The sequence below is a fragment of the Tinamus guttatus genome, unplaced genomic scaffold (genome assembly GCF_059628265.1).
Source record: "Tinamus guttatus ecotype Peru unplaced genomic scaffold, ASM5962826v1 Tinamus_guttatus_pri_ptg000389l, whole genome shotgun sequence".
In the NCBI taxonomy this organism is placed as follows: Eukaryota; Metazoa; Chordata; class Aves; order Tinamiformes; family Tinamidae; genus Tinamus; species Tinamus guttatus.
In genome coordinates this window covers 87,364-105,477 of record NW_028288923.1, presented here as the reverse complement: position 1 = coordinate 105,477, position 18,114 = coordinate 87,364, and the positions used below count along the sequence as shown (strand labels likewise).

Below are 18,114 nucleotides of genomic sequence, written 5' to 3'. Positions count from 1 at the left end.
TATTTGTGGCTCCTCAGGAGCAATGAATGGGCAATAGATACTGATAATAGGGCAAATCCTATAATTGCATTGTCAATGCCTATAGATAAACAGTCATTTCAAAAAAAAAACGAAATAAAAAAGAGCTCCCTCTGAAAAATATGATGCTGCACTAGCAAAAACAATATTGTTATGTGAAATTCGAAGTCCACTGGGTTAAAATTCAGCTCCCAAGAATTTCAGTGATTTGAAGTTCCTAATTCTCTGTGGTTGTCTATCTTTTTCACACGAAATCTGCCAAGAGATATATGTATAAAAGTAAATCTCACTTTTCTTTTCTCAAGGTAATGGTATAGATTGAATTTTCTATTTGATGGGGAGAGAAAATACTCAGAGTATTGTCTTTCCCAAGAAACAGATTTGTGCAGTTCTTATTTTGGTGAAGAAACAAAGAAATTCTACTTACTTTGAGGTGGTATTTCACAGTCTGTTTCAAAGACCAATGAAAAGATTTCCTTTTACTGCAGTGACCTTTGGAGTAGTCCAGCTCTCTGGTAAAGTCATTCATTAATCAGTGTTTTATTTTCACCCTACCCTAGAGAGTAGTATACATGGTGTTTTTTTTTTTTTTCCTATTTTTCTAGGGTTTGAAAACATTAGAACACCCAATGTTTTCTTGATGTGTTGATGTGTATGTATAAATAATAAGGTAACACACTCTAACTATTACTATGTTATTTTGGCTGAAATATTTTTGTTTTAACCAATAAGTGGTGTGAAGATGAATGCATTCACAGACTGACATGATACTTCTATAGCAGAAATGTTTGATTTCTGCCAGCGGTAATTTTAATAATTTTGTATTCTGTCTTTCAGATGAAGTAACAGTGGAAGAAAAGCACCTTAGCAGAACTCGGATGAAGTACTGGGCCAACTTTGCTCAAAATGGGTGAGAATCATGAGACTCGTGGCACACAGATAAGTATTTTAGCTGGTTTGTGCTGCCTCCACAATGAGTTGGCTGTTTTGTGGAATCACTTTTAACTTCCCCTGCAGAGTGAAAAGGGCTCTCGGTCTTTCTTCTCGTTTTCAGAAATCCAAAAGGAGAAGGTTTGGTCGAATGGCCATCTAACAGCGTAAATGAAAAATACCTAGAGATAAATCTAAAACAGAAGAAAGCCAGTAAACAGAAAGAAAAGAAGGTGGACTTGTGGAGAAAGGTGATATTTGAAAAGATAAATAGTGAAAAAAGGAAAACAGAAAGGTTAATTTGAAGTTACATCTTGCAGACTAAGCATATGCACAATAGCCATGCTATTATGATAGCAAAATTAATTACTTAAACTATTTTTGAGGTTCAAATGATGTTTCTCTTCTTGTTTCTTTCCCGTGGTCACATTTACAGATATTCATCATAACGATTTCAGTCTAGCTGTTTCCATTTTGTGATCCCGCATTCATGTCCTCGTTAGAACTCTCACTTATTAAACACAGTTACGAGATTTCTCTCCTGCTCGGGTTTTATATGTCTTTCCCATGACTGAAGACCGAATATAGCAGCAACATTGTTTTAATATAACGAAATCAATAAAGGCCCGTTTTGCAAGTAAAACTGTCTTTCTGATGTCAGATGTTCAAGTGTATCGATGGTTATTCAAGTGCGTCAATGATGGTGCAAAAGCTCTGTTCCATTTCACTTACAGAAATGCACTTTGCCAAATTTACTGAAACCAAAAAATTGTTCTGTTTCGTAAGTCAGTTTTACTTCCGAATATGTCAGGGCTCAGTATGTTTCTGACTGATCAGATGCTTAGTCTGTAAGAAGAGTGCTGGAATTAAGACTTCTCTCAACCATTATAAAAGAGGGAACTACTACCCCCATGTTTTTTTCCTTTTTAATTTTACAGCATTCTAGTAACATTAATTCCACACTTTCTTTTTGTCCCATGTTGCTTACTAGGCCTCTCCAATCTATCCCAGGTTCTCTGTTTGCTCTAGTTCATGGTCTTTCATTACTAGCACTGCAGGGAGTCACATACCAGAATTACTCCAACACCCTGATGAGTACTTGGATGACCAAGAACAAGTCACTTTACTTACAGGAAACTTTTCACATACATGGAGGTACCTTAAAGATAAAGAATTCAGTTCTTCAAAAACAGTACCGGGAGAAAACATAAAAAAGAAAAGTCTCAGGCTGGTGTCTCAGACACACTAGCAAGAATTCTGCAAACAAGATATTGTCCACGCTCTTTTCTTGGAAGTTCCAAGTTATTGGAAAATTTAGTATTTTTCCACTAGCTGGTGTATACCAGACATTGACCACCTGTTGAGAAAGAGAGGTCAAAAGTCCTCTGAGCGCATAAGTAGAGTAAATATAGATATTCAGAATGTGTTTAACATTATATATATATATGAATGAAGATACCTCCTGCCAATTTACTTCATGGGCTGCCTAGTTTAAAGCTTTCTTGTGTTTACTAACATGAGCTGCAAGTCATTCCTGTGCAAATGTATTTGGAAAAGTTGGAAGTAAAGAATTTCTTCAGAGTACACTAGTACATCCATAGCGCACAGGACCACTACCTGCTTAAAACATGCTCAGCTAATTTCATGACTATGGGTCTTTAAGGCACACGTAGCTGAAAACCAATGTGCAGGCACTAAAAAATCCATAGAAGCGCCGCTTGTGGCAACAAAGAGTTCTCATGTTACAAAATTGCAAAACATGAGACTCTCTGGGGCAAGAGCCACTGAGCATTGCCAAAAACATAGGCAGGGGCCCAGCTTTACAAAGAGAAACACAGAGAAAACATGACCAAGTAGTGACATAGGCAGATAGAAAAAAAAAAAAAGTTTTGGGAGTGTTTTTTATCTTTTCTATTCAGATATCTCTTCTTTTATTTTTTTAAATCTCACAGTGATAAATGTAACTCCACGCAGAAGTTTGTAAATCCTCTTGACTTTATGGAGGGATTTAAATGTGTAGTTGCCATCAAATATTTGAAAATAACTCCCACACATTATGAAGATAAAGAAAGCTTCTTTTCAGAGTATTGCAGACGTCTTGTTTTGTATTAGATAACAAGCAAGCACGCATTCCTGGACTCATGAGACTAGCGGCAGGTAGAGTATCCGCCCTACAGGATTTTCTAATATGACATTTGACATAAAAGAGCCTTGTTCTGTGACGTGAAAAAGCCTTCACTTCAGTAAAGGCCTGTTTTTTTTCAGGAGTAGCATTCTGTATTTTGCTCTATATGGCTTTGTTATGTGATCTTTATATGAGATGTTAAATTAATGAAATAAATGTTATAAGTGAACAATAGTTTTATTCCATAGTCTCTTCACTGAGTAGCAGGAGCAACTAAGTAGTGACTGAATTGTCCTAGCGTGATTGGCAAAGATGCAGAGCAGCAGGAAGAAAGCCCCGGCGTTATGGAAGACTCTGTTCAGAGCATTTGAAAGAAAGCAGCTGCTGCCGGAGCTCGTGCAAGATGCCGGAGGAGCTGGGGACGGCCAGCGCCGGTGTCGGTGTCGGGGCCGCGCTGCAGGGCAGGAGGTTTGGGCTGTCGCCCGCGGCGGAGCTGCCTTGCGCTTCCCGGGAGGAGTGGCTTGCAGTCCTGGACACTTGTTCCGCCGCTCGCAGCTACTGCTGCTTCCCAGCCTGCCTGTCGCTTTTCCCAATCCGTGTTTGCTTTGCATGACGTTTATACTTCGCTGAGTATATAAGGCAACAAAGCGAGGAGGTAAATGTGCGACTAGCCTGCAAAATGGCATTTGGGAAGAAAAGCCTGCTGCTGTGCTTGATCGTCACCGCCGGCGTCACAGCTCTTGTCGTTACTGGTAAGCTTCAAAAATGTTTTTCACTGTTGCCTTGTGTAAGGAGATAGGACGTGCACAAGCTGCTCTCTCTAGGGAATTCCAGTGTTTTTGGAGGACCAGGGTACTTGATATTGCTGTACAGGTGTGTTGGAGAGCAGGTAACCTTTTTGGTGACCTATTTTCAGACATTTGCCTTACTTGCCTATTTCACAAATAGTGAAATCAAATCCCTACCTCCAAATCCAGTCTGCTGAGTCAAAGACCAACACGTCACAGTTTTAATTTGGTGGTGAGAACTTTCGTGCTGATTTTGAAACCCATCTTACCTAAATGTGAAAACATGAAAGAAAGAAAAGAGGTATGCTGTGTTTTCAGGAATAATGGGATTATTTATTAGCTGTGCTATCAAGATTCCCAAGTGTATTCTGTGTATTCAAGGGTCTTTTCCTTAAGAAAGAAGAATGTCTTTTCTTAGAGCAATCTAGAGAAGTCTAAGTAATAACTTAGGTCCAGAGGATTAAGAGCTATATGTAGTTATCTATGTGTGTGGCTATTAAGATAAAATGGATGATATACATGTGAGAGATTTTACGTACAAAAACAATCAGAATGAAGGCTGAAATGTTGGTTGTTCTGGTTCATGTACTTGTTGAAGCCTAATGTATGAAAATGAATTTTTTAAGCAAACAAAATGTGCATTTTTAAGTAGCTAAAGCTCTTAGAAATGTGTCAGTTGCTTGTCAATGCTTACAAAATCAGTCCTGATTTTGTGCACATAGGTCAAAACACAGAGCAACCAGAAGTGGTGACGAAATATGGGAGAATCCGAGGGAACCGAGTCAGAGTAAATGCAGCCCAGAGGAGTGTCGATGTCTTTTTGGGACTTCCCTTTGCTAAGCCTCCGGTTGGACCACTGAGGTTTTCCGAACCCCAGGCACCTGAGCCGTGGGAAGGTGTCAGAAATGCCACTTCCTACCCGCCAGCGTAAGATAGTGACAAAACTACTGATCTTTATGATGACTTTATATTACATGCTGCTCCAGGGCCCTGATATACAGGGGAATGGAAAGGGACACTGAGAAATTTTATGATGCCGTCTCAATGCTGCTTACAATTGCTTTACAATGAATGCATTTTTAAAGATATCTTTATAAGATGCTCTTTTAAAAAAAAACAAAGTGCTATCTAATGGGTTTCAGCAATAAACTATTAGGGACAAGCACTTGGTGAATAATGTTGTGCTTTGGGGACATTCATCCATTACTTAGTCATTTTTATGAACCTTGTAAATTCAGAGCCAAATCAAAAAGGAGCTGTGAAATGTTGGAGTAAAGTTGGAAGAATGAACTGTCCAGTGACATCCATCCATCTTACTCCAGTGCTTGCCCATCATTAGCCTAAAACCTAAATGTAGAATAAAAAAAAAAATCCTATATAAGATGCCAAATCATTCATTTAGTTTTTCAGTGAATTTCCTCATGGTCATATCCACTTGCAGGTAGATTTCTGCAATAAGTTGATTCATGCTAAGTTACAACTTGATGTCACTGTTCTACTCTTCACTATGACTGTATTTTACAGAGCCCATTAATGACTTGTCTGACTGGCAGTAAAAGGAAGAAAAGGCATTAAAAATATATTTAAAAATAATCCTTTTCTGTTGCCAGCAGAAAAACAGAGAATGTACTAGGGATCGATTACTGGTTTGTACTTTATAGAGGAAGTCAGTTGGAAGTTTTAGTTGTTTTTATTGCTTATTATTTTTCACTTATTCAGGTGTCCACAGGATAAAGCACAAGGACAACGTGATTCAGACTATATTACTAATCGAAAAGAAAAAATTCCTCTTGAAATGTCTGAAGACTGCTTGTACCTAAATGTGTATTCACCCAGTGGTGCTGGAGAACAGGAGAGGCTGCCAGTAAGCAAAATCTCTTTAAATTCTCGGACAAACTTGATTGCCTTGGTACCTCTTGGAACAAGTTCAACTTTAAATTCTAAACGTTTCCCCAAGATTAAAATAGCTTTGTTTGATTTAGAGGAAATCAAATGCTTGATTTCCTCTGAAAAGTCAGTATTCAAAGGTTTAATAAAATGAATACCATTTTGTAAGTCTGCAGATCTCATATTCAAAAGAAATCTATCGTTTGTGAAATGCAGTCTGATTGCATTGTGAGTTGTGAGTGAAATGGCATAAAATATTCTATTTTGTTTTACATTTACTTTGTTGAACAAGGACCTCTCAACTGTACTTTTTGTTCATTTGTTTCTCGTTCTTTTATTTTAAACATACTTTTCCTTTTCAGGTCTTTGTATGGATCCATGGAGGTGGATTCCGTTCGGGAGCAGCTTCGTCATATGATGGTTCAGCATTAGCAGCCTTTGACAATGTGGTAGTTGTAACGATTCAGTACAGATTAGGTATTCTTGGATATTTTAGGTAAGTGGTTCTATCCTAATCTTTGCTATGGGATTTCCAAAATTAAGTCCTAAAATAGATTAAAAACTAAACATTTTTTAATTACACAGACAACATTTGAGAACAACACAAGAGTCTCAAGTCAAATTCAGAATCCATTCTTGTTTGATAGCTGGACTTATCTCAGCCCTTCCTGAGCCACTTCTTGTTGAGTTGTGTAGAGAGGTTCTTTGGCAGCTCATTTCTTTTACCACAGATTGTATTTATCTCTACTTTTTCTTTCATCAAGCATTTAAATAATTGCTCCCCTCCCTTTTTTTTTTTTTTTTTTTTTTTCCTCCAGCACTGGTGATGAGCATGCCCAGGGGAACTGGGGTTATTTGGATCAAGTAGCAGCTCTTCGATGGATTCAGGAAAATATCATCAAATTTGGAGGAAATCCAGCATCCGTCACTATTGCTGGAGAATCTGCAGGAGGGATCAGTGTTTCTGCTCTTGTAAGTTCACAGAAACCATTAATTTTAATCACTCTAAAAAAAAATACCATTCATGCTTACTTTTAGTATCTGAAAGAAAAGTCAGGAAGAGAGAAGTAACGATTTTGTAATAGATTTATATTGTAAAGTCTTAGAGACCGCTTCAGTCCATAAGACATTGTGATATATAAAAGCACCTTCTGGCTGATGAAAATGCTCTATACCCAAATCTTCTTGTTCAGATCCAAAGTGTTGTTTCTCATCTACTAGTCTGAATTCTGTGGGGTTTTGAGGCTTTTTTGTTTTTCCAAGAACTGTAAAACCAAAATTTATCCTTGTGAGAAAAGTGCTTTTAGAGGATGCCCTCTTGCCCATTTCCTGCATGTTGACAGTCACTCATGTGGTTACTCAAATTGAATAATTGTGATAATGTCTGAACCAGATGTGCATTTTGAGACCCAGTGTTGATGTAAAATCTGTAATCCGTACTGAGCACATTTGAGGTGCAGTTAAGATTAAGAGGCTCCTGTTCAAATTCTCACACTTTGATAGAAGATGCACAGTGAAACCGTGTTTCCGTGATCCATGTGTGTTAGCAGTAACTCCTCTTTGCTAACCTCCTGCCCTCTGGCAAATAGTGTGGCTGTGCTGCAGTACAGTTATAAGCAACTACCTGGGACGCCGTCATTTTCAATCCTTATCTAGCTCACAGTGTAGTTCCATAAAATCTTGGAAACAGGCTGCTGTGGGAGAGAAAAGGACAGGCATGAACTCTTGAATATGGTTGTTGCCACATTCCTTTGCATAACTGATCAAGGACCCAAGTCTACAGAACGTTTATTCTCATGACATTTGTTTTCAAGATGCCTTAAGAAGTAGTTTCTGATATTCTAAGTTAGTGTTCTGCCATACTTGAAATGTTTGTACGGTGCTTGTCGTTCTTGAAATGCCCTTTCTTGTTTCTCAGGTCCTCTCTCCTCTGGCAAGGGGCTTGTTCCACAAGGCCATCTCAGAGAGCGGTACCGCGGTCAGGAGTGTGTTCACAGACAATCCTGAGCAGCAAGCACATGTGGGTGCTTTGTGGTATTTTAACATACGCTCCAAATCATTTTGCAGGTTATGTACTGTTTATTGAAAAGCTAGGTCATTTTCCTGTGAAACCACAGCCACAGTCACTAAAGACAGCATTTCTATGTGCAGATAAGAAGTACATGTTTAAAGATCTTTTGCTTTTGAAATACCCAGATATCCACAATGCCTAAGAGAAAGACGGAGAGTAAGCAAGTAGAGAAAGAAGGCAGGGAAAAGGCACCAAGTGCAATGAACTTCATTCCATGGTGTTCAGGAAAAGGTGAACACAAATGTTTGGGTGAAACATCGCGGCAGGCTGCAAATATTTTTCATCCTCCCCCTGTTTGATTTCTGTCATACTCTAAGAAGCCAAATGTTCCATTTTCTTCAAATTCAGTTCATGATCGAGTATACAAAAGAAGAGCTCATTTCAACCTTGCTGTCTCCACCCATAAGAAACAGCCTTCAGGAATCTAGATTTGCTAATCTAGAATATACTAATAAAAAAAGGGAATGCTCTACCGATCTCTGTCACTGTAATGACAACTGAGAAATTACATTTCTCCACCCCAAAAAGCCCGTGCATCGTTAAGAAGGTGTGAAGTGCTCTCTGTTACCATCTGTGTGGCTGTGTTCTGAGTCAGGGCACTAAGTCCTATATGTTCTCCTGCCTTCTCTGCCAGCATACAGTTTGCAAGGGTGACACACCTTGTCCTTTATCAGAATATTTTAGAGGAGTGTGTTGTGGTGTTTGTGCTCGACCCACAGTGTGAAGGGTTATGAAGGCTGCTCTGTCCTTGCCTCTGCAGTTGGAACAAGTCTGGCTCTGATGAGAAGTCCTTGCTGAGAAGTTTAGATGCCTGTGTCCCCACCACCCCCACCTCCTTCCTGGAGTCCAGAGTCAGTGTCAATGGAAGCCTTCTGCAAGAGGGATAATGATAAGGACAATTATTAGAGTATGGATTATCAGTGAAAATCAATGAAAAAAGTGACTGTACTGTTTGTTTTTATTGTTTGCAGAGAATTGCTACAGTAGCTGGTTGCCCGACATCCAGTTCAGCTGCAATGGTTCAGTGCCTGAGAAAAAAAACAGAAGAAGAGATGGAACAAATAACTCTAAAGATGGTAGATGAAATTCTGGTCTGCGTTTAATTGTCACATCATGATCAGGGGCCTGGAACATCTGCTCTGTGAGGAAAGTCTGAAAGAGCTGGGCCTCTTTAGCCTGGACAAGAGAAGGCTGAGAGGGGATCTAATCAGTGTCTATATGTATTCAAGGAAGGCAGTGAGGAGGATGGTGCTGGCCTATTTTCAGTGGTGGCCACCAACAGAACTAGAGGAAATGGCCAGAAACTAACGCATCAAAAGTTCCACAGGAACTTAAGGAAAAGCTTTTTAACAGTGAGGGTGACAGCGCACTGGAACAGGCTGCCCAGAGAGGTTGTGGAGTCTCCTTCTCTGGAGGTCTTGAGAACCTGCTTGGATGCAGTCCTGTGCCACGTGCTCTAGGTGACCCTGCAGGGGGTTGGACTAGATGACCTCTAGAGGTCCCTTCCAACCTTGAGCATTCTATGATTCACATGTTACTGTCAAAGCTATTACAAATGCTCCCTGTTTGTTGTAACACTAGGGGAGCTTTAAGTGAACCTAACATCTTATTGAACTTTTGCAGGAATTCACAACACAGAGGCTATGCTGTACCTCATTTGAAAAATGTGGACATTTTTTTTCTTCAATGTCTTTTTCTAAATGGGCTTTTAGCTACTTGTGTTTTGGTGTCACGCTGTAACAGGGAAAGACTAAGGGTGTCACAATTTCACCTAGGGAACCTATATATTTAATACCGTATGTATGAGGCCTAATCCAAAATTTCAAGTACTGACGTCCTAGTTCCTTTGCAGTCTGGGCACAGAAATTTTTCCCCTATTGATCCATTCATTCATAATAGGATTGAACTAAATAAGAAGAAACATAAAATGAGCCACACCACCTACATTTCATGTCTATTCAAAATATAATATTAATTTTAATGGTATTCATTCATTGAACTTTTCTCTCTTTTTCAGACTCCCTTGGTTATCAGAGGATCAGTGGATGGTGTATTTTTTCCTAAGAGTCCCCAGCAATTACTATCTGAAAAAGCAATGAATGCAGTCCCATATATAATAGGAGTAAATAACTGTGAGTTTGGATGGATCCTTCCTAAAGTAAGAGACTTATCGTAGTTCTCCTTGTATGTAATATTGTTAATATAGGACTTCCTATTCCATATATATCCTTTCTATTGTGCAGGCAATGAAACTTCCTGGTATTACTGAAGGTATGGACAGAGATGAAGCACGTCACATTTTACAGAGCGTCTTACAATTGTCTTTAACAGTAAGAGATTATTTCAGTAATTATCTAGTGCTGCTTCTTGACTGGGCTGGTGCTGTTTGTACTCCTGGAGCGGTGTATTTTAGAGGTAAACTTTGTGGTGTGTGACAGCTTCCTACTGTGGAGCCTTAATTCTCAAATGAGCAGCCAACACGGTTCTAATTTCTACGTCCCTAGCAAGTGATTAACACAGAAAATATGCTCTAAATTTAGCCATTGCCCTCCTAAATGCTCTATCTTTTATAAAAGGAGTTATGCAGAAATCCAGGAGTGATTCTTATACCCACAGGTAGGTCTTTTATGGCCCTTTAGATACCGTGTATCCTTTCCAATATCCCTGGATATTTTCCAGGGTATCTACACGGTCCTGGCAGGCAGGACACAAGACCTACAGAACACACAGGTCTTTGTGAAGCAGCAGCTGGAGATTAGCAAGGATGCCTTGAGATGTTGAAAATGGCGCTGAGAAATCTAGGCTTAGGCATCTCTATTTTTGGCTCCTGTAAAGTGGAAAGGTCTTAGCTTTCTGCTTCCTGGATGCCGTCCTGAAACTAGTGAATATGGAAAAATCCAGAAAATAGGCTGTATTTGCCTTGCCTGTACATGGAGCAGATCATTCAGAGCCACAACTATCAGAGATAAGCCTGGGACAGTAGAGTCCACGTTTGTTCCAAAAGGGATGAAACAGTGGTCATCTATAACGGTAATTGCAATTTATGGAATCTGTCTTTTTTTATGTTGGTTATTTCCACAGAAGGGAGTATTGACTACAATAACCAGCATCACTAAGTGGTATCTGTCTAAACATGCTGGAGGAGTTTCTTTGTAATGTTGCCCATCTCTTCCCCTGAGAGAATATCTGGGAATTGTGTGATTCCCAGTTCTGAGCTCTGAGCTTTTTCCCCACAGCACACCTGGGGATTTTCTCTGAAAAGAAGGTAGTGCTAATGGTGCTAATCCTTTTTATGTCCATCACCACTGAAGGAAATATCTTTTCTGTTCCTTTTAGGATGTTACTAGTGATACCATTGATGTGATCTACAAGGAATACATAGGGGATATTGAGGACCGCGCTAAGGTGCGAAATGGGCTTCTAGATGCGGTGGGAGACGCTTTCGCTGTTTTTTCATCCATTGAATCAGCCAGATACCACAGAGGTGAGTCTATTTCAGCATCTGTTTGAGGAAATGCACAATGGTGGATTTGGAAATAGTACATATAATGCTTCATTATCAAAAGAACAGATTTGTTTTAATAGTATCCAAATAGCCCTTGATGAAACTTTGTCGCCTTTAACGGCAGATATTTTTCAGCAGCAGCAGTAGTAGCACTCTTCTTTTTATTTTCCTGTAGATGCTGGCCACCCAGTCTACTTTTATGAATTTCAGCATCGATCCAGTTCCTTTATAGGTGTTAGACCGGAGTTTGTAAAAGCAGACCATGGAGATGAGATCGCCTTTGTCTTTGGAAAGCCGTTTTTAGCAGGTGATGTATCTGTGCTTGCTGAAGAATTCTTTTTTTAAGGCATCTTTATTAGGGGTCCTTTTACTTTCTTGAGTGCTTTTTGGAATAGAATTTCCTTTCAGAAATATAAAAATAAAAATATCAGTTTTCCATGTTTTATTGTCCCTTCTTAAGAAGTAGTTCCTTTTCATGAAATCCTTCATTTGCAGCTATGTCCTAGAGTCTCAACCTCCCATAGCTCAGAGTAGCAAGTAGAACTGATTATAGTTTATTGGAATTAAGTGCTTTATTACTTGTTTTCTAGTGCTGCAATTTCATCTCTTACTTTTCAGGAAATGCTACAGAAGAAGAAAATAAGCTTAGCCGAACGGTTATGAGATACTGGACTAACTTTGCTAGAAATGGGTGAGAATCACAGTGCTAATTACAGCTCCAGTTTTACCTGTGCTGCCTGAAACACAACAACCATACTTACATAGTGGTTCCACAAATTCTGCAGATAAATATCGAAAATTGTTCATATTCCTAACAACTCCAAGAAAAACTTTTGAAATGAACCTGACTACCAACAAAAGAGAAAAATATCCAAATTCTATTACTCCATCTGCAATGGAGTTTGAGTTCCAAAACTCTAATGGCAGTTATTAAATTTTGCCATTCCACCAGTGAGCATTTTAATAGAAACATCTAAATATTCAGCTATGAAAATCACATAATCTGGGCTCCTGTTGGTTTTCTGAAACAGAGCCTGAGCAGTCAGAGGACAACTGACAGGCTAATAGCTAACTTTTCATTATGCTCTTTCCAGAAATCCTAACGGAGAAGGCTTGGAGCACTGGCCTCAGTATGATGTGGATGAGAGATACCTGGAAATAGACCTAACGCAAAAGGAAGCGAGGAAATTGAAAGAACACAAAATGGAGTTTTGGGCACAGTTGACAAAACAAACCACAGAGAGAAAAACAGAACACACAGATTTATAAGTGTGTCAGGAGATGTGATTTGCTTTTAAAACTTGAGGCAAAGCCAAACCAAATCAGTCTGTCAGAATGCAGAATTTAGTAGTGAGTTGGAAAGTGAATATTATGTAATTTGGTGTCATGATCAAATTGGTAGGAGAGAATCACGGGAAATCTGGAATGTTCCTGAGACAAAAAAAAAAATCAGTATGTAATGAAGTGGGGGGAACACTTCAAAACTTCAGAATCCTGAAATGTGCTATATTGGTAATGTCTATTTACGATGGAGTAAAAATGTCTACATACAGAAGGTCACAGTTGTTTGATATTTCCTCGGGTGGTTCTAGCACACGTGCAGTCTCAAAATACCTGAAGTTGCATTTCCTGTTTACTGAAACCGATGGCCCATTTGGAGAGCTGCATACAACCAACATCACGCAAGGAAGAGCTGCTCTTTGACCCTTCCGTCTGACACCCCTTGGTTAAATTACACCCAGCAAGTGAAAACTGCGCTCCGTTTATTTCTTCACCCTAAAGGTTTCAGATCTAAGTTTTCCTACTTTCTGTGGCAAGACGTGAGTCTGGAGGTTCTCAAGTGTTCACGGCCTGTTCTGTGGCGTGATTTTGTGTTCTTCTGTCCTTCCTGGCAAAGAATCACGGGGCAGGGAAGGAAGCTCTGCTGAGAAGGCAGCCGCACACCCAGAGTGAGCGGAGGGGAAAGCATGGGGTTGTTCACCAGTCACTGTTTGCTCCGTGGCGGTGTCCCTGGGCTGGGCATGGGAGGGAAGCTGATGTGAAAAGTGTTGCACGGGCACGTAAAGAATTATGGGGTCAAACAGGGCTCCTGTAGTGGTAGCCAGTTCCCAGCCTGGAGTGTTTTGGCCTACACGTTGTGACAAAGTCAGCTTTAGTGGTTAATCCCTGTATTTTGTGTGGATCTTGGTGTCTTTTGTCGAGTCAGTCTGCATTCTGCTGAGCTGTATTTGGGCAGAAGAGGAACTTGTTTGTAATTTCAACTGCAGTTAAAATATGATCATATCCAGCATCTCCAAAAGCTGCAGCCTAATCTACTTAAGAAACGTAACATTGTCACGTTCTCGTAACGTAACATTCTCATTCTTCCATCCCTCTAATCTTATCAGATTTTTGCCCTCTCTGCTCTCCCGCTAGCATAAAATGGTTTATCTTTTTGGTCCTTTATTAGCTACACAAGGTACATAGTCTCACTAGCAATGATACAGCAGATTACATGGGAAAGCTCAGCTAAAGGCATTTGCCATCTTTTTAAGGTTGCTCTCACACAGCTCTAAGCATAACTTTGCTTTACACACTGATGAGCTATTTCATGCTAAGTCCATGCTTACTGTTTTTCAGTGATTCCAGTTTTGCTTTGCTTTAAAATAATGGGTCTTTTTCGGCACCTTTCTCCAGAGCTTGCTTGTCCAGTATATGATGAGTATGTAAAAAACTCACAGAACCCTGCGGAAATGTGAGATGTTTTTGAGGCAGTAGGAGATGCAGTATTTGTTTTTCCATCCTTTGAAACAGCTAGATACCAGAGTTGAGTGACCAGTTCAGCTTTAGGAAAATACCTGAACTGAGCACATGAAGCAAAGGCTGAGAATGAAGCTCCTCAATATTTCTGTTACCTTAACTGTTCAACATGTTTTCAGCCCATGTCTCCTTCAGGATGTCCTGAAGTTATCCTCAGAACAATGCATGAGCTTCTATCTTTGATGCATGTTAAAACTGGTGACTTGTCCCAACAGCTGAAATTCCCCTGGCAGGGGTGAGGCACTGGTCCCCAAAGCTCTGGCGCCGCTGCATGCAGGCACAGGAAGTTAAGACGAATATCAAGTGGAGGCAACGTGTAACTTGCCCGAGTTTGTTTCAGCTGACTTGTGTCACTCGTGTGCAGAGTCACTTCGCTGAAGTCTTCAGCACTGAAGTCCATAGGACACTGAAGATTGGGAATCATTCTTAGAGAGGAACTCAAAATGTACGGCAGGAGAGAGCAGAGCTTATATGGCAGAAAGAGGATGAATACAAATGCCCCCCATGAACATAACACAGGGCAAGAGCTTCTAGAGGCTCTGGTCTTCTGCAATGGTTTCAGGTAAAATCTGCTTCACAGTTCAGCACCAGGTAGGTCCCTGAGAGCAGTAATGGCACCAGCTCCGTGTCAGGGTGTGCTGGCATGTAAAGGATTCCTTCCTATTAATCTTTGAGAACACACAGTGTCCTCATAGCTCACATTTAGAGTTAGTAGGATAAGTCATTTCACCCACATGTTATCATTGTAACTGTTAAGCGTATGATTTTCAGTTATGTTATTACCAGAACTATTAACATTTTATTTGTCTCTTAGATGCTGATAATCCCGTGAACTTTGATGAAGCGCAACATGAACCAAGTTGAACTGAGCATACAAGGCCAATAGGCTATCGAGATAACACTGGCTTTATACTTTGAAAGCTCTTCTTGGCAAGGAATATCCTCATGATTGCATTTGTGTACCCATTGTTGGGTACCAACCCACTGGGTTAAAATTCAGCTCCCAAGAATTTCAGTGATTTGGAGTTCCTAATTCTCTGTGGTTGTCTGTCCTTTACACATGAAATCTGCCAAGAGATATATGTATAAAATTAAATCTCACTTTTCTTTCTTCAAGATAATGGTATGGATTGAACTTTCTATTTGGTGGGGAGAGGAAATACTCAGAGTATTTTCTTTCCCAAGAAACAGATTTGTGCAGTTCTTATTTTGGTGAAGAAACAAAGAAATTCTACTTACTTTGAGGTGGTATTTCACAGTCTGTTTCAAAGACCAATGAAAAGATTTCCTTTTACTGCAGTGACCTTTGGAGTAGTCCACCTTTCTGGTAAAGTCATTCATTAATCAGTGTTTTATTTTCACCCTACCCTAGAGAGTAGTATACATGGTGGGTTTTTTTTTTCCTATTTTTCTAGGGTTTGAAAACATTAGAATAGCCAATATTTTCTTGATGTGTACGTATAAATAATAAGGTAACACACTCTAACTATTACTATGTTATTTTGGCTGAAATATTTTTGTTTTAACCAATAAGTGGTGTGAAGATGAATGCATTCACAGACTGACATGATACTTCTATAGCAGAAATGTTTGATTTCTGCCAGCGGTAATTTTAATAATTTTGTATTCTGTCTTTCAGATGAAGTAACAGTGGAAGAAAAGCACCTTAGCAGAACTCGGATGAAGTACTGGGCCAACTTTGCTCAAAATGGGTGAGAATCATGAGACTCGTGGCACACAGATAAGTATTTTAGCTGGTTTGTGCTGCCTTCACAATGAGTTGACTGTTTTGTGGAATCACTCTTAACTTCCCTTGCAGAGTGAAAAGGGCTCTTGGTCTTTCTTCTCGTTTTCAGAAATCCAAAAGGAGAAGGTTTGGTCGAATGGCCATCTAACAGCGTAAATGAAAAATACCTAGAGATAAATCTAAAACAGAAGAAAGCCAGTAAACAGAAAGAAAAGAATGTGGACTTGTGGAGAAAGGTGATATTTGAAAAGATAAATAGTGAAAAAAGGAAAACAGAAAGGTTAATTTGAAGTTACATCTTGCAGACTAAGCATATGCACAATAGCCATACTATTATGATAGCAAAATTAATTACTTAAACTATTTTTGAGGTTCAAATGATGTTTCTCTTCTTGTTTCTTTCCCGTGGTCACATTTACAGATATTCATCATAACGATTTCAGTCTAGCTGTTTCCATTTTGTGATCCCGCATTCATGTCCACGTTAGAACTCTCACTTATTAAACACAGTTACGAGATTTCTCTCCTGCTCGGGTTTTGTATGTCTTTCCCATGACTGAAGACCGAATATAGCAGCAACATTGTTTTAATATAACGAAATCAATAAAGGCCCGTTTTGCAAGTAAAACTGTCTTTCTGATGTCAGATGTTCAAGTGTATCGATGGTTATTCAAGTGCGTCAATGATGGTGCAAAAGCTCTGTTCCATTTCACTTACAGAAATGCACTTTGCCAAATTTACTGAAACCAAAAAATTGTTCTGTTTCGTAAGTCAGTTTTACTTCCAAATATGTCAGGGCTCAGTATGTTTCTGACTGATCAGATGCTTAGTCTGTAAGAAGAGTGCTGGAATTAAGACTTCTCTCAACCATTATAAAAGAGGGAACTACTACTCCCATGTTTTTTTTCCTTTTTAATTTTACAGCATTCTAGTAACATTAATTCCACACTTTCTTTTTGTCCCATGTTGCTTACTAGGCCTCTCCAATCTGTCCCAGGTTCTCTCTTTGCTCTAGTTCATGGTCTTTCATTACTAGCACTGCAGGGAGTCACATACCAGAATTACTCCAACACCCTGATGAGTACTTGGATGACCAAGAACAAGTCACTTTACTTACAGGAAACTTTTCACATACATGGAGGTACCTTAAAGATAAAGAATTCAGTTCTTCAAAAACAGTACCGGGAGAAAACATAAAAAAGAAAAGTCTCAGGCTGGTGTCTCAGACACACTAGCAAGAATTCTGCAAACAAGATATTGTCCACGCTCTTTTCTTGGAAGTTCCAAGTTATTGGAAAATTTAGTATTTTTCCACTAGCTGGTGTATACCAGGCATTGACCACCCGATGAGAAAGAGGGCAAAAGTCCTCTGAGCGCATAAGTAGAGTAAATATAGATATTCAGAATGTGCTTAACATTATATATATATATATGAATGAAGATACCTCCTGCCAATTTACTTCATGGGCTGCCTAGTTTAAAGCTTGCTTGTGTTTACTAACATGAGCTGCAAGTCATTCCTGTGCAAATGTATTTGGAAAAGTCGGGAGTAAAGAATTTCTTCAGAGTACACTAGTACATCCATAGCGCACAGGACCACTACCTGCTTAAAACATGCTCAGCTAATTTCATGACTATGGGTCTTTAAGGCACACGTAGCTGAAAACCAATGTGCGGGCACTAAAAAATCCATAGAAGCGCCGCTTGTGGCAACAAAGAGTTCTCATGTTACAAAATTGCAAAACATGAGACTCTCTGGGGCAAGAGCCACTGAGCATTGCCAAAACATAGGCAGGGGCCCAGCTTTACAAAGTGAAACACAGAGAAAACATGACCAAGTAGTGACATAGGCAGATAAAAAACACTCCCAAAACTTTTTTTTTCTATCTTTTCTATTCAGATATCTCTTCTTTTTTTTTTTTATCTTACAGTGATAAATGTGGCTCCACGCAGAAGTTTGTAAATCCTCTTGACTTTATGGAGGGATTTAAATGTGTAGTTGCCATCAAATATTTGAAAATAACTCCCACACATTATGAAGATAAAGAAAGCTTCTTTTCAGAGTATTGCAGACGTCTTGTTTTGTATTAGATAACAAGCAAGCACGCATTCCTGGACTCATGAGACTAGCGGCAGGTAGAGTATCCGCCCTGCAGGATTTTCTGATACGACATTTGACATAAAAGAGCCTTGTTCTGTGACGTGAAAAAGCCTTCACTTCAGTAAAGGCCTTTTTGTTTTCAG

General features: G+C 39.5%; 1 protein-coding gene across 1 annotated transcript; it reads left to right on the top strand.

Moving 5' to 3' along the window:
- Nucleotides 1–3,746: 3,746 nt before the first annotated feature.
- On the top strand, nucleotides 3,747–12,693 carry LOC148593460 (fatty acyl-CoA hydrolase precursor, medium chain-like). Its single transcript, XM_088530827.1, has 13 exons — nucleotides 3,747–3,825; nucleotides 4,584–4,788; nucleotides 5,581–5,725; nucleotides 6,111–6,244; nucleotides 6,567–6,720; nucleotides 7,667–7,768; nucleotides 8,791–8,895; nucleotides 9,837–9,977; nucleotides 10,063–10,149; nucleotides 11,156–11,303; nucleotides 11,500–11,631; nucleotides 11,943–12,015; nucleotides 12,419–12,693. Exons 1-13 carry the CDS (start codon nucleotides 3,753–3,755, stop codon nucleotides 12,591–12,593), a joined length of 1,674 nt encoding a protein of 557 aa, XP_088386953.1. The 5' UTR covers nucleotides 3,747–3,752; the 3' UTR covers nucleotides 12,594–12,693.
- The last annotated feature ends 5,421 nt before the right edge of the window (nucleotides 12,694–18,114 follow it).

Bases quoted from the DNA above. Each gene is read 5' to 3' on its own strand.
- LOC148593460 (XM_088530827.1), top strand. From the start codon at position 3,753: ATGGCATTTGGGAAGAAAAGCCTGCTGCTGTGCTTGATCGTCACCGCC. The intron at 8,896-9,836 runs GTAGATGAAATT...TCTCTTTTTCAG, and splicing joins AACAAATAACTCTAAAGATG to ACTCCCTTGGTTATCAGAGG. The intron at 11,304-11,499 runs GTGAGTCTATTT...ATTTTCCTGTAG, and splicing joins ATCAGCCAGATACCACAGAG to ATGCTGGCCACCCAGTCTAC.